The following is a 13,904-nucleotide window of genomic DNA, read 5'->3' on the forward strand; positions in this document are numbered from 1 at the left end:
GCCGGTGACATCCCTGGGCGAGCTGTGGGTGAGTGGACGGGGCAGGCCTGAAACGCCCAGGTCTGAGGACAGGAAGGCAGGAGGAGCCAGCCCAGTGGTGGAGGGACAGTCCCCTGTCAGGGCTGAGGTGCGGCCCTGCGATGTGGCAACGTGGGGACTTGGCAAGAGCAGTTTTGTTTGCATGGTGGGGCTCAGCTTGGCTGGAGGGTGACACAGACCAGGGAGCATTAGAAGGAGGTGAGCAGTTGATGGACAGCTGAAGGGAAATGGGGTCCCCAGTTTGCTTTGTTCCTGGAGTCAGGTAGCGGTGCGCTGTTTGTCTGAGAGCACCGGCTCCATCCTCACTCTTGAGCGAGTTTCTCCAGGACGAGTTCGAGTTCGTAGGCTGAGAGTCTGCTCTTAGCGCCCCGGCGGTATTTTCTGGGCACGCAGGTCAGCCGTCTGTCTAACCATGGTGGTTTTACAGCCACTCTGTTCTCTTCTCGTGTCTTAAACGATGTTTTCTCTGTCTTTGTCTTGTTCTGTTTAAGATGGGCGTGATCTCAGCATGTGTGTGTGCTACTGGGAGTATCTGGAGGCAAGGGGAGAGTTGTGACACAGGAAGGCGGTGGGTGTTCCTGCGAGAAGCACAGGCACCCCACCCCCACCCCCACCCCCGGGGTCTCTCTTTCGGTGGCTTTTATTCCCTTGTGAATCCGAAAATGAGTCCCAAGCCCGAAAGGAGGACCTAAAGGAGGCTCCGAGGTGTGGGCAGAGGTGCAGCCGGGACCCGGGGAGGCTTCGGACGGCGCGGGGGGGTCCAGGGAGCCTGGCGGCCACAAAGGTAAAGGGGGTGCAGTCGGCAGGAGCGTGTCTGTCACACGTGCAGCTCCGTTCAGACCCGCGTTGCCTCGCCCTGGGCCCCAGCGGAACCTGCGTTCTCGGTGCTGACCGACCGGTGGTGCTGTTTCCTCCTGTCCCTTCCCATGAGCCCTGCAGCCCGTGCGTCAGGACACCTGCTTCTTCTGGGGGCTGGGTTGCTTTGCAGCGGGCGGTCCCCTCCCAGTGCCAGGCCGTCTGTGCCATGGACAGCCTGAAACTAAACGCGTGCGTACCATCGGCTGTCATCCCCCGCCCCCCATCTTCCTGAGTGGGAAGATGACTGACAGGGACATCCCCAGGAACCTTCCTCAGCTCCACGCGTGTTTCCTGTAAGGTGCACGCACATAACCTGAGGAGCAGCTGGTGTCTCACCTGTGCTGAATCGGGGCCCTTGTGGGGGAGCGTCACTCCGAGCAGGCAGGTCTGGTCACCACGGCCCTGGTGTGTGTGCCCCTTATCTGTCGCTTTGGGGAAACCCCTTCCAAACTGAGTGACAACTGTGTCATTACACTCATGGGTTCTGTGGGTTGAGAGCTTGGACAGGGCACAGAGGGAACGTGTGTTTGCTCCGTGATGACATGGCTCAGGGTGGAACCATCTGCAGACGTCACTCACATGTCTGGCACCTGGGCTCGGGTCACTCAAAGGCTGGCCTCAGCTGGGACCGTCGGCCAGGGCGCCCACGGGCGGCCTGTCGTGTGGCCAGGCCCGGGCTCCCCAGGAAGCACGTCAGGAGGAAGCGTCTGGAAAGTAGAGAGCAGAGAGCTCGGCCGCCTCTAACCCAGCCTCTCGGGTCCCCAGCTTCCTGGTGGGTCAGCGCAGTCATAGCCTGCACAGACTCCAAGGAGGGGACATGGACCCCACCTCTCAATGTCGAAGGGTTTGGGCTGCTTTGAAACCGCCATTATATTGTCCTGCCAAAAAACTTAAGTAGGACCAACTTCAAGTTTAAGAAGTCTCATAATCGGCTGTGTTGATCAAGATGGCCATCAAATGGCCACATTTCTTTAGTGCCAGCGTGTGGGACAGCCTGGTCCCATGTCAGCTACGTGTCACTGCACGTTCTCCTCACTCAGGCAGCCTGGTTTCCGGGGACGAGTCCAGGTTTTGGAATCAGAGATGATGATTCCACGCCTTGCCTCCATGACCTCTGTGTGACCTCAGGCAGGTCCTGTCACCTGTGTCAGTCTCTTCCCTGGCTAGCAGAGCTGTAAATATTACAGACACTGTGAGGTGGCCGCTCCAGATGGGTGTAACTGGAAGGTGGCCCAGGCTTAGCCTTATCAAGCCCCACATGTCATTGATGGGACACACCACACCTTCCCGTAGAGTCCTGGCGTGAATGGCCACCAGTCTGCTTCCCCTTTTCTCAGAAGGAGTGAACGCTTCTTGGGTCTTTGAGCCCCCGTGATGCTGACTTATCAGTTTGCTGCAGGGGTCTGAACAGAGGTCACATGTGCTCACGAGGCCAGTTGGCAGAGCCTATCTCCGAGCGCCAGACTAGTCAATTGAAATATCTTTTGAGCAGATTTTACACTTGCTCTCTTGTACCCAACAGTTTCTGTTGTTGGTAAGTGGTACCTTTGTACAATTAACTCCTCATTAGTACTTGCTCACATATAGAAAGGCAGTGGCTGTTTAGCATCTTGCTTTCGGCAAGCTTGTTGAATTCTCTTTAGTTCTGACGGTGTGTCTGTGGAGAACGCCTTAATTCTGTGAGGGTGATCAGGTCATCTGCCCATGGCGGTTTTGGGCCACAGGTTGTGTGTTAACAGATGAGCAGGAGACATTGGTTGGTTACGCTGCCCAGCTGGTAAAAATAGGTATTTGTTCTTTTTCTGGCCAGGCAGCAGCCTAAGACTTCACTCAGTAGCCCTGTGGGACGGAACTAGAAGTGCGGTCTTTCATTCTCCATGTCATTTTTCTTCCTAGCTCCTCTTCTCTTAAAATTCATCAGACCTCACACGCTAATCCTGGTAGACGGGTGTGGGCGAGCGATACCTGAATGCTCATCCCTTCTGAGTCCATTGCTGAAGTGAAGGCTGGATGCCAGGAGTTCGCTCCCCTGGGCAGGGCCCCGGCCCAGGAAGCCAAGCCTTTGAAGCCAGGAAAAGCAGTGAGAGAAGGTGAGGCAGCCAGACCTGCTGTGCTGCCGCTCACGATGACAGACTCGCCTCACAGAGCAGCTGCTGCATACCTGTACACGGGCCAGTGTGACACGTGGAAGCGGGCATGGCGGGCCTCGCCCTTAGTGGGTGAGATGTGCTTTCAATATTACATTTTCTTTTCCGTTATAAAAATGAAACGCTGGTCTGTGGGTGGCTACCTGTACTTGGCGGGCACCGCTCTAGCTGAATTGTGGGCCTGCTGTGCAGACACCACCCCACACTGGTGCAAATGTCGTGCCCACCTCCCCCGCCCCCAGAGGTGTGCAGCAGACTGGAAACAGTGCGTACACCAGAGCCCTTGCAAGTGTGTGCCAGGGAAGGCGCATGTAAATTAGGTGGTTTTCTTGCCACCTCTGAAAGTGACTCAGCCATGTGGCCTGCAGGAAGGTGCAAGGGGGTCCCCCTCTGAGTGCCCTGAGCAGGAGACCAGGGTCCCTCCAAGCTGGGGCCTGGGGCGTGTTTATAAAGGAGCAGAAGCAGATGTCAGTTGTTTTTTTTCTTTGATACAATTCCTCTCTGGGCTCCCGTTATTTAGCTGGAAAACCCAAGTTGTGGCTTTGATCTGGTGTCTCAAATTACATTTGCTGGGACTAGTGCAGGTGAGAGGACCTGCCTGATGGACTTGGGGGTAAGGACTCCTGGTTGGCATCCTTCCCTGGCCGGGTGGGTGCCTGTGGGCAGGTCCCCAGGTGCTGGCGGGCAGCACGGGAACCTCTGGGACGGGGCCTTGTGGCTGCAGAGTGAGGCAGGGACCAAAATGCCACCCGTGCTGGTGCCCGCACCACAGGCCGGTGACGGCCCATCTTGCAGGTGGTGGAGGGTCTCCCCTAGGCTGGGTGCCTGCTACCTGCCCCCCGCCTTTTTAGCTGTGGGTCCGTGGACGAGGGGCTCAACCTGCAAATCTCCTGTGTTTACTGGTAAAACGGATATGGGAATCATAACAGGCCCGCCTCAAATCTCAGATTGGGCAGGTTTTAAAAAGTCTCTCTGGACGTCTGTTAAATGGGGTGATGACTCCGCTTCCCGTCTAGTTATTGTTTTCTTCAACTTTGGGTCAAACAGAGAAACAGAATATATGAAACGCCCATTTTTCCTCCTCCCAGAATTTACTCACGGCTGCCTTTGTAGGATTTTTTATTTATTTATTTAAATAGAGGCGCAAAGAGGACCAGAAAGACCTTGGGAATAATCGGTTAGTATCTTTCTTTCTAACCCTTCCGTAGGTGTCCCCTTTCTCACACAAAGTGCGTGTGTAAATGCAGGGCAGTGGGCTTGCATCAGACACCGTTCTGAAACTTTCTTCCACTTATCAAGTGGGTGTCTTTCAATGTTGCAGAAATAGAGGTCGGTGTCGCTAGGTGTCTAAGGGTTTATTTATCCCGCTCTCTGCTGATGGGCGTTTAAGGCGTTGTCAGTCTTTTGTCGTCACAAACCAGGATGGATTCTCTGTGTGTAGGTGTCTGGGTATTTTAGGTTAAACGCCTAGATGTTGAGTTACTAGATCAAAGGGCACGTGATTTTTCACGATTTCCAAAACATACCTTCAAAACCACCTGGCTTGGTTAGAAGGGTTCATTTTTTCCATGTTCTTATGAAGGCCAGATCGGCACAAACTTATTTACATTTTAGTTTGTATTTCTTGAACTAAAGGCTGCCATGTTTTGTTGGCTCCTGGTGTTTCCTGTACACGCCATCCATCCACGACATCGCCCATTTTCCTGTTGGAGTTTTTGATTCTGATGAATGCACATAAGCTCTACGCCGGTAGTTTTCTATCTTCAGCTTTGTGGATTTATCATGTCACAAAATGTTCTGAGTTTATCGAGCAGTTAGAGAAGCTTTGAGAATCTGGTGTGGTCGGTCCAGCTTGTCTCTTCTGACCTGCGCTTTTTCATTCTAAGGAAGAGAGTGCGGTCCCGCCCCCAAAATTATAAAAGGTTATTAAATTTAAAAATACTCTTTGGATGTTTTTGTTTCATTCTAAAACGGTATCTATCTACAGTTGGAACCCACTTGGAATTTGTTTTGTAATAAAGATGTGAGGGAGCTCACCCTAGTGTTTTCCCCTCAAATATTCAAAAACTCTTCATAACTTTGTTCTGGCGCCTGTCCCATCGATGGAAATGCCACCGTAGCCCATCCTGAACTGTCCTAGTGGCCTGCTCACGACCTCTCGCGGGTTTTCCGCCTGCCCCCTCACAGCAGAGCTGGGCACACAGTCAGACCTCAGTGGCAGCTGTGGTCGTGCTCCAAAAGGCTAGCTGGGTAAACTCGGTGAGGCGACGTAGTTCTACACTGTTGGGTCACGCAGGTTTAAACCTATCTGCAATCCCAAAGGACCCGAGGCAGTTTTGCCTGTGAGTTCCCTTCTGGACCCTGGGTTTCCCGTGTGTGTCCTGTGTGCCGTGCCTGGCTGACCGCCAAATGAGACGGTGCCCAGGAAGGCTTCTTGCTCCGTGCCTGGGGCACAGGTGGTGGTCACTACTTCTTAAACTATTGTGGGAACTTAGTAGCACATGTGTCACAGGGAAACGACATGTTTTCTGTCGGTGCTGAGACACGTTCCAGGTGACTGGGATGCGTTAGTTACCGTAAGAGAACCCTGAATTGATTTTCCGAACTTCCCGAGCTGCTTCAGAGAACGGGGAGCAGGAGGATGGTAGACTGGGTTCCTGTGTGTTTGGGGCGATAGAAAGAAGGATTTGGGCTCTTTGGAGAAAAAGACTTTCCTGAGTGTGAGAGATGCCACACTCTTCTGTCGGGCAGGTGGGACGAGTCCCTGAGCCGTGGTGTGTTGGCCGAGGGCTCCCTGGAAGCTGCTCTGGCGTCAGGCGGTTGGCGGTTGAACGTTTGCTCTGCGATGGGCTGGCCGTGTGCCTGGGGCTGACGCACCCTCCACACAGCCCTGTAGCCACATCTGTGCACTGAAGACAGCTCCTGGCTGGGGGGCTGGGTGTGAGCGTCGCCGATAAGGTGCCTGGAGTCCTTCCTATGCCGGCACCGAAGTAGCTGCTGGGTAAACGCCGAGGAAGTGGTACAGACTGCCCGCGGGAGACGGTCGTGGTCTTCACGGGGATGTCTCGTGTTTGTGCCCTGAAACTCTTGGCGTTGAGTTATAAGTCAGTAAGGCGTTTCTACTGAGAGTTAGTGTGACACTGACATATTCTTTTGTTCGCATCGTTGCTTCAGCAGTTGCACAAAACCACACATGCTCCCTGCCCTGGCAGCGCTTACGTTCTAGTGGGAGAGGCAGTTGCTGATCAGAGAAGCACAAAATAAACACAAAGCCAGAACCGGTGCCTCTGCAGAGACGCGCCCGAGACGTGCTCATTTTTACGGAGTTCTGGTCACATGCTGACATCGCTGGAAAGACCCCTGGTCTACCCCAGTAGGGCCAGCAGCAGTGATGGTGGCCACAGCAGCCACCCTGGGGGACATTTCTGTGGTTTGGTGACATTTGCATCTTACACGTATTTCCTTCATCTCTCCTTGTGTTTATTGTACTATTTCTAATATTGTCGAGTAAAGACAGATGGTAGGTCAGAGGGGACAGACATTTTTAACGGACAAGGGACGTTTTATTAAAACAACGTTTACAGGGGGGAAAAAATCTTTTCTTTTTACAGATCACAGGGGTGGCTTTTGGAAACCATTTCTCAGAAAGGTAATGTTTCAAATAATGGTTGGAATTTCAGGTGGAACCACAGAAGGGCCATTAAAAAACCCATCGTAGAAAATGAAGAGTCATATTGTTGGTCGGAGGCATGAGGGTCATCGATGTTTGTTTTGTAGTTAATCCTCAGCCGTCCGTGTGTCACCGACGCGTCCACCCGCTGCAGGGCTCAGTACAGTGAGGCCGGCTTATTTTTAGAATGTTACTCATTCAACCACAGAAGTTGGGCGAGGCGTTTGAGCAGCGATCCTCACGCCCGACTCGGCGGGACCTGCACCCTCAGGGCCACGCTGTCGCCCAAGCTGATGGCTTCCCTGCTCAGATGCCTCCCAGGACCCTCGCTCTGGGTTTGCCAGGAACCAGGCTGAGACACATGGGAATTTCCCAGAGAATTTTTACCAAGAGGAAGAAAAGAAACAAGAGACTTACAGGAACTGGGGCCCATGTGAAGATGACACATTTCCAGAGAAGGACTCTGTGACCCCACAGTTGGCTGCCTCCTCACAGCGCCTGTGCCCTCACCCCTGCCTGAGGGCCTGCCCAGGGTTGGGTCCAGCCGCCCCCTGTCTCTCATTTTCTCCTCTCCCCACCGGGGGAGGCGCTGACCAAACCAGCCCAAAGGCATGAGGCATCCAAGTGACCGCCCCTCCTAAGGGTGGGCAATGGCCTCCTGTGTATTATCACTTCGGAACCCCTAGTGGCACCACCTCGCTCCCCTGGTTCCAAAGTACGCTGACCACGGCATGTCCTGTGCGGCCGTCGTTCGCCTGCTGGTCTGTGCCCCGGGGACTCCTGAGGGGCCTGGGTCCCTTTTCCTCCCTGCCCTGCCACATGTCCCTCTCTGTGCCCTTGCGAACCTGGGAGCTCACGAGCTGACCCTGAGTGCGTCTGTGTAAGTTGGGAGTGAGAGCTGCGACGACGCGGACCGGCTTCCATACAGGCACCACGTGGCCGTGCGGCCTGAGCCGGACGGGCCGTGCTTCCCGACTACAGGCCATTTCTCTGGGGGCTTCGTGATGTTCGCTTTGGTTTTCTTTGCTCACAGTTGGCTGGTGTGCGGCCCGGGTCTGACGCTGTGGTTCTGCAGACAGTGCGTAGTTGTTTCCTTTTTATCTCCAGCTGACAGAGCAGATGTTCCTGTCTGCAGTCTTCCTTCTTCCTCCCGAGAAGGCCTCCGTTCATATCACCAAAAAGGCTGCTAGGGTGTGTTGAATGTGGTTCAGCCAACTCGGTGGCCTTACGCAGCACCTGCCTGTGGAGGCAACAGGTGGGTCCGACGAGGGGCATCGTATGTCCTGATGTTAGTGGGACGGTGCTCGTCCCACAGCGTCTGCTTTCTGGTCTGCGCCTGGTGAGCCACCAGACTCCGTCCCCATCTAGCACGCGGTGAAAGCCGGTGTGGGAGACACAGACCTCTGCCTGGCCAAGGGACCCTGACCCATCACTCCACCCCAACATGGCCATTTCCTCCTCACAGGAGCACCCAGAAGCATAAAGCAGCCAGCGTCCATACCCGGCTTGGTGTGGGATGCAGCGTGGAGGGTGAGCAGCTGTGAGCTGTTTTGGTCACTGGCTTTGCCTTTAGAGTTTCCAGCTAATGCCCCATGTAATAGGAACGATTCTAGACAGAAAACAGAGGCTCCAAGGCTCTGACTACAAGCGCCGCCCATGTTGAGGGCTGAGAGTGTGACAGCCTTGGGTTTGGTGGCAGATCTCTGTCCTGATCCCACTGAGACCTGGGTGCTGGTGGGTCGGGCTCACGTCCTACAGGACGGCCTGGCCCCCGCACAGCAAGTCTATGGCACAGCTCAGGTTACAGTACACAGAGCCTGAGCCTTTGGGATCACTCGCCACTGACCAGAGCCCGGCTGTGCGTTCATTCAGGGAGCCTGTGATTCCGATTTTTCTTAAGGAACATTTAAGTCACGCCGGACTGAACAGTCACACAACTCTCGTTGGTTTTGAAGGTCATGTAACTCATAATGAGATGTGCTGGAAGGAGCAGTTGGGTGTGGGGGCGGTGACAGGAAGAGCCGTTCCCTTATGGGAAGTCTGGGTGCTTGCCTTTCCCCTACACCGAGCCCCCCAGACCTGTCTCATTGGCGCGGTGTCCCCAGGACCCGCCTACAGCCAGGCTCACAGCCCATGACTCACAGCAGGTTGGAGGGGGAAGGGCGCGTTGCTCTCCCCCCCGCACCCCCTCCCTGGTTTCCAGGGTGACTTCCGGCTCCCAATCCTGTGATTCAGTGCACAGCACGTGTCATCTGTGGTCAAGCCTGCTGTCCTTGGCCGGCTAGTATGAGCGGGCGTTTGTGCTCGTCGGATGCAGACCCGCGATGGAAGTTGCAGGAAAAGGCCGGGTGGTGGGGTGGGGACCGAGGCTGCAGTGAGCTGTCGTCCACCTGGTAGCCGTTAGGTTCCACCTCCGTGTGCCTGGCCCGATGCGTCATGCAGTTGTTTGAAAATTCAGTTCCATGTGCTTCGGTGTTTAGAGACTGGCAGTAGGTTCTCTGAAGAGCGGTGCTTGTCTGCCTGCTGGCCCCGGAAGCTTGCTTTCCACACTGGGCAGCGGGTAAACCTGCCTGGTGGCCGCTCCTCTCTTCCTGTGGTGCTGGAACGTTTTACACGCAAGGCGATGCCGTCAGGCCTTATCGGGATGTCTGAGTTCTGAATCCTGACTCTGAGCCCTGCGGGGCCGGCCGTCTGTGTGATGAGCCTGGAGAGCTGGTTGTCATGGCAGCCGGTACATCGCGAGCTCACATCACATCAGGGATGGGTGCTGGTGGGGCAGCCACGGTGACAGAAAGCCCGGACAGCGGGCCCTGCCAGGCGTGCTGCCGTGTGCAGGGCTGTCCCTCCGTGGTCACTGCCACAGGAACCAGGGAGGTTTTGTGACATTGACTCGGTGTAGAGAGGCGGCCAGTCAGTCCTCGTAGAGCAGGGTGTGGGGTCATGGAGCCCTTTATCAGTCTGGTGGAGCTTATGGATGGAACCTGTAATAATGTTTTTCAAGGCACAAGACAAAACACACAGGATGACAAAGGAGCCTGGTCATGTTCAAATAGCGTTATCAGAAACCCAGACGAACGTGTGACCCAGTGATAACGGGACCCTTTGTCCCATCCGGTAATAAGGACAGCAGAGGTCTGATACATATGATGTGAAGTAGTGGGGAGTTCAAACGTAACGGCTGCCCTGTGACACGAGAGTCCCCGTGTGTACCCCGGGTCACAGGTGTGGCCGATGCTTCTGTGTTTCTTGTCCCTGTTCGTAATGGAAGGGGTGCTTTTCCCTTAGAGGCTGGTCCAGCCTCACAGACCCCTGAGCTGTGTGTGCGGGTCCTTCTGCCTTGGCTGCACGGGGGCTGACCCCCCACCCCCAGGGCTGGGCTTCTCTGGTCTTCAGGTGCTGGGCAGGGCTCTCGGCCTGATCAGATCTGGTCCTGGGACACCCAGTGACCAGACCTGTGCCTCAGGAAGCCAGGCCAGCTGCCGTGTTGGAGGCCACAGCAGAGAGGGCAGGACAGGGGCCAGGAGGAGACACACTGTTGTGGCAGCAACTCCATGAAGTCCCGATTTACACGCCGTGTGTGTGTGTGTGTGTGTGTGTGCCCCATCCTGAGGGAGACGGGCTTTTGAGTTCACCTGCTCCTCAGGGGAGGTCAGGACCTCAGAAAAGAGAGACAGTCACAGAACCTGGTGAGACCAGTCCGGAAAGGAGTGGGGGTGGGGGTGCGAGGCAGGCTGAGAAGTGGGGAGCAGCATCTCATTACTGTGGGCCTTGGTCTCCCGCATGTGGCACCTTCCAGTTCTCGGGGCACCTGGGTGGCTCCTGGCTAAGGTAGGAACACGGTGTGTAGGGATAGTCCCTGCCCTGAAAGGACGCACCTTGTGTGGTCACCTGGACCCTGGGCAGGTGACTGAAACCAAGTGTGGTGATCGAGGGAACCCGGGGACACCCCAAGGTGTGGTTTGCTGTGTGGGGGAATCAGGGGAGGTGGGTCCCCAAGCTGAGCTTTGAAATGCTGGCCTGTGGTGGCCAGGAGGCCGGTTACCTGCTGGGCAGGGTGACAGGAGGAAGAAGAGACAGGCCACACATGGTGAATGTCCCTCTTGTTGGCTCTGAGATGGGCGGGGCTCAGGGGGCTGTGGGCCAGGGGTCGGGCTCAGCGGTGCCTGTGTGTGTGGCGCTGCCTCTCCCTGGGGGTTAGGGCCTGCAGGGCCTGGACCAGCACCTGCCGACGCGGTCAGTCAGACTTAGTGACTCAATTGGGCAGCCAGTCCTTGGTCTGAGGCCCAGAGGCTGCAGCAGTGAGAGCCTGGAGCCCAACCCCCCAGGGGCAGATGTGGAGCCTTAGGGCTGTGGGCTTCCTGTGTGCAGGGTGGGAAGGACGGCAAGAAGGCGCCTAGGCAGGGCCAGCGGGCGGGCGGTGGAGGCCCCTGGCCCACCCGTGTGCGCTGAGCGCGTCTGCCTGGGCCTGTGACGGACCCTCCTTGGATGAAAGTAGAGATTCGTGTTCGTACTCAGGTCTCAGAAGAGCACTGATATATTTTTTTTTTAAGTGAGAATTTGGAAGCCACTGAAATGTCATCAGCAGATGAGTCAACAAGTAAATGCCGTCATTGGTGATACATTTTGAGAGTGTTGTATGTGCATAATGTCATGTTTGGAGACGGGAGCAGGTGTAAAAACACATAACCCCACGGTAGCAGACGTGCACACATTACACGTGTGTGTGGAAAAAGACTGACGTTTTAACGGATTATCTCTGAGCAGTGGCATTGGAGGAGGCATTTGTATTTTCTCTGTATTTTGTGTCTTCTGTAATAAGTGTGTTTTGCTGATGAGAGAGGCGCCTTCATTGGGGGAGTGTTGCCCCCAGGTGCCGCTTTAGGAGGCAGGCAGGTGAGGAGCGGGTGTGCAGGTCGGCCCCACCCACAGGCTCATCCTTAATGAGAAGGTGTGCGCGAGGTTTTCTGGAGGGCAGCAAGCAAACTGCCTTCTCTTGGAGGAGTTGTTCACCATGTGGCCCACCGGCGTTGCTGTGCCCCCCTGTCCCCTGGGAGACGGAGACCGTGCCCTGCTCCTGCTTTGGTTCTGGGCCGGACAGTAAACGGTCTCAGAGTAGCGGTTATGTGACGTGGGATTTCAGGATCCAAGTGGGAGAGAAGAAAGGTGGTCGTGTGGTTTTTACGTTTCGTCCGTGTCCTGAACCACAGACTTCACTGTAGGGTCCAGGTGTTCTGATCAGGGGCCCGTGAGACACCCCACAGTGGGCCCGGACTGGCCTGCCCATGCCCACCTGCAGCTCGCCCGGTTGGCCACTGCCCTGCGCCTGTCAGGGGCCAGCTTCGTCGATGGGGTGAGGCCAGAGGCTGCGGCCCTTCCTGCCTCGCCTCTCGTGTCTCCAGGCCGACCTGGGAGCACTTGGGTGGCCCAGCTGCGGTAATAGCCCAGCGTCTCTCACATTGCTCCCTGGGCCCCCCCAGACCTGCCAGCCCGGCTCTCCGTGTCCCCCTCCCTGTCTTACCCTGCGGTTGAGTCTCTTGCCCCTACCATCCTGAAATGAGTCAGATATAAGCAAAAGTCCCCAGAGACAATTGTTAGCACTGTGTCTGCCGTGTGTCGTCATGCAGGAGTGTTCCGATGGGCGCTGGACTGTCACTGCACCTCCCACCCCCACCCAGGGTTGGGGACCCCCTCTTCTGGTCACCTGGGTTTCTTATCCTGTGTGCCAGCTCTTCCCTTGTGACCATTTCTGACTTGGAGGGAGGGCTGGGACGAGAGTACCACTCTGCGAGGGGGCTGCCCTCCTTTTTTCATTGGGGGGGGGCGGCTGAGAGATCATGCATGGGGGCAGGTGTCACACAGCCCTGCTCTGAGACTTTCCTCGGAAAGTCATCACAACCCAGCCAGGTGGCGCGGGTTTCTTCAGGAGGACCAGTAATGATGAGCTTGCTTCCCACGGCCTCTGTTAAAAACAACGAAACTTTCTGGTTGCTGTGACCCTGTTACTCATACGGGAAGTCGCTTATTCATTCACTGTCTTTCCCTTTCACTGATTAAGAAGTGGCTCTAAAAATGGGATTTTTTTTAACACGTGTGTCGAGTTGTCGGCAGTCCAGCCAGCACGCAGCTTCGGCCTGACCCTGAGCCGGCCTCTGGGGCTCAGGAACCCCAGCCTCAGCGCTCGCCTAACCAGGCAGGACAGACTGACGGGTGTGTCCTGCCCGGACGCGTCATCCCCCCTCAGTACAGCCGAGGGCCCTCAGCTGGGACCATCCAGTGCTCCTGCATGGAAAAGGATTTGCCTCCCCATTTCTACGGGTTTTGCGCCCCCACCCCCACCTCACACAGAGGCAGGGCTCACATTTACAGAAGCAACAGGAAATCCATTCAAAACAAAACTAATGGATTCGTTGCCAATGAGAACTGTGCCTGCGGCTGTGGTCAGGCTGTGGTCAGTGCGTGAGGGCAGGAACACAGGCTGGGGTGGGGGGTCCTTGTCAGAAGAAGGAAGAACTTGCATTTCCCCTTGAAGGTTGAGGAGGGCGCCTGGGAGCCTTGGAGGTGGGGCACGCGCCTGGCCCAGCTCGGGCAGCTGGCAGGCCAGCAGAGCCCTCGGTGCAGTGTAGGGATTTGGGGCGAGGTCCCCACTGAGCAGGCAGCCAGAGCCATGGCCACTTCATCTAACGCCAGCTCAGTGGCAGTGGCGTCTCCTAGGTGAAGGTTTCCCCAGGTGCCACCTCCTTTCAGGTGGTTGCTACTCAAGCTTTCATTTATTCAACAGAGGTTGATGGCACCCGCTGCTGGCAGCGCGTGGTGAAGGAGGCTGGCCAGGGGCTCATGCTCTGGGGCATCGGGGACCAGGCATCTCGGGAGCACACGTTCCTGCCATTCACCGGCCGGTGGGCTCACCCGGCTTGCGTCCTCCTCCCCTCCCTCTCCCCTCGGATGGCTGCCCCATGGCATGTCTGCGGTCAGCTTCTCAGCTCAACCTGCAGGACCAGTGAAGCGAAATGGGCTGTGGGAAGGAGCACGTGGAGAGCGAATCTGCAGGTGATACTGGAATTACAGTAGCCCCCTCCTTCCCCAGGGTCAATCAAGGTCCAACGATATGGAATGGAAAATTCCAGAAGCACACAATTCGTACATTTTGCATTGCGTGTCACTTCTGAGTATCCTGCTGAAATGCCGTGCCA

At 56.0% G+C, this 13,904-nt stretch overlaps 1 protein-coding gene across 6 annotated transcripts in view; it reads left to right on the forward strand.

Moving 5' to 3' along the window:
• AGO2 (argonaute RISC catalytic component 2) overlaps positions 1–13,904 on the forward strand; it is a 98,114-nt gene that overhangs the window by 24,666 nt on the left and 59,544 nt on the right. For 2 of the 6 annotated variants that reach the window (XM_074316917.2, XM_088798930.1), the window contains exon 1: positions 2,852–3,116. The exons of 3 other annotated variants lie outside the window; for them this stretch is intronic. In XM_074316917.2, coding sequence (XP_074173018.2) covers positions 2,867–3,116 — 250 coding nt within the window. In that variant the 5' untranslated portion in view covers positions 2,852–2,866. Of the gene's footprint in view, positions 1–2,851; positions 3,117–13,904 lie in introns of those variants that run through there. One more of the 6 variants, XM_088798929.1, reaches the window with a different exon arrangement.

This window comes from Rhinolophus sinicus, chromosome 6 (assembly GCF_057876585.1).
Source record: "Rhinolophus sinicus isolate RSI-liver-muscle chromosome 6, RSI-T2T, whole genome shotgun sequence".
NCBI classification, from domain to species: Eukaryota; Metazoa; Chordata; class Mammalia; order Chiroptera; family Rhinolophidae; genus Rhinolophus; species Rhinolophus sinicus.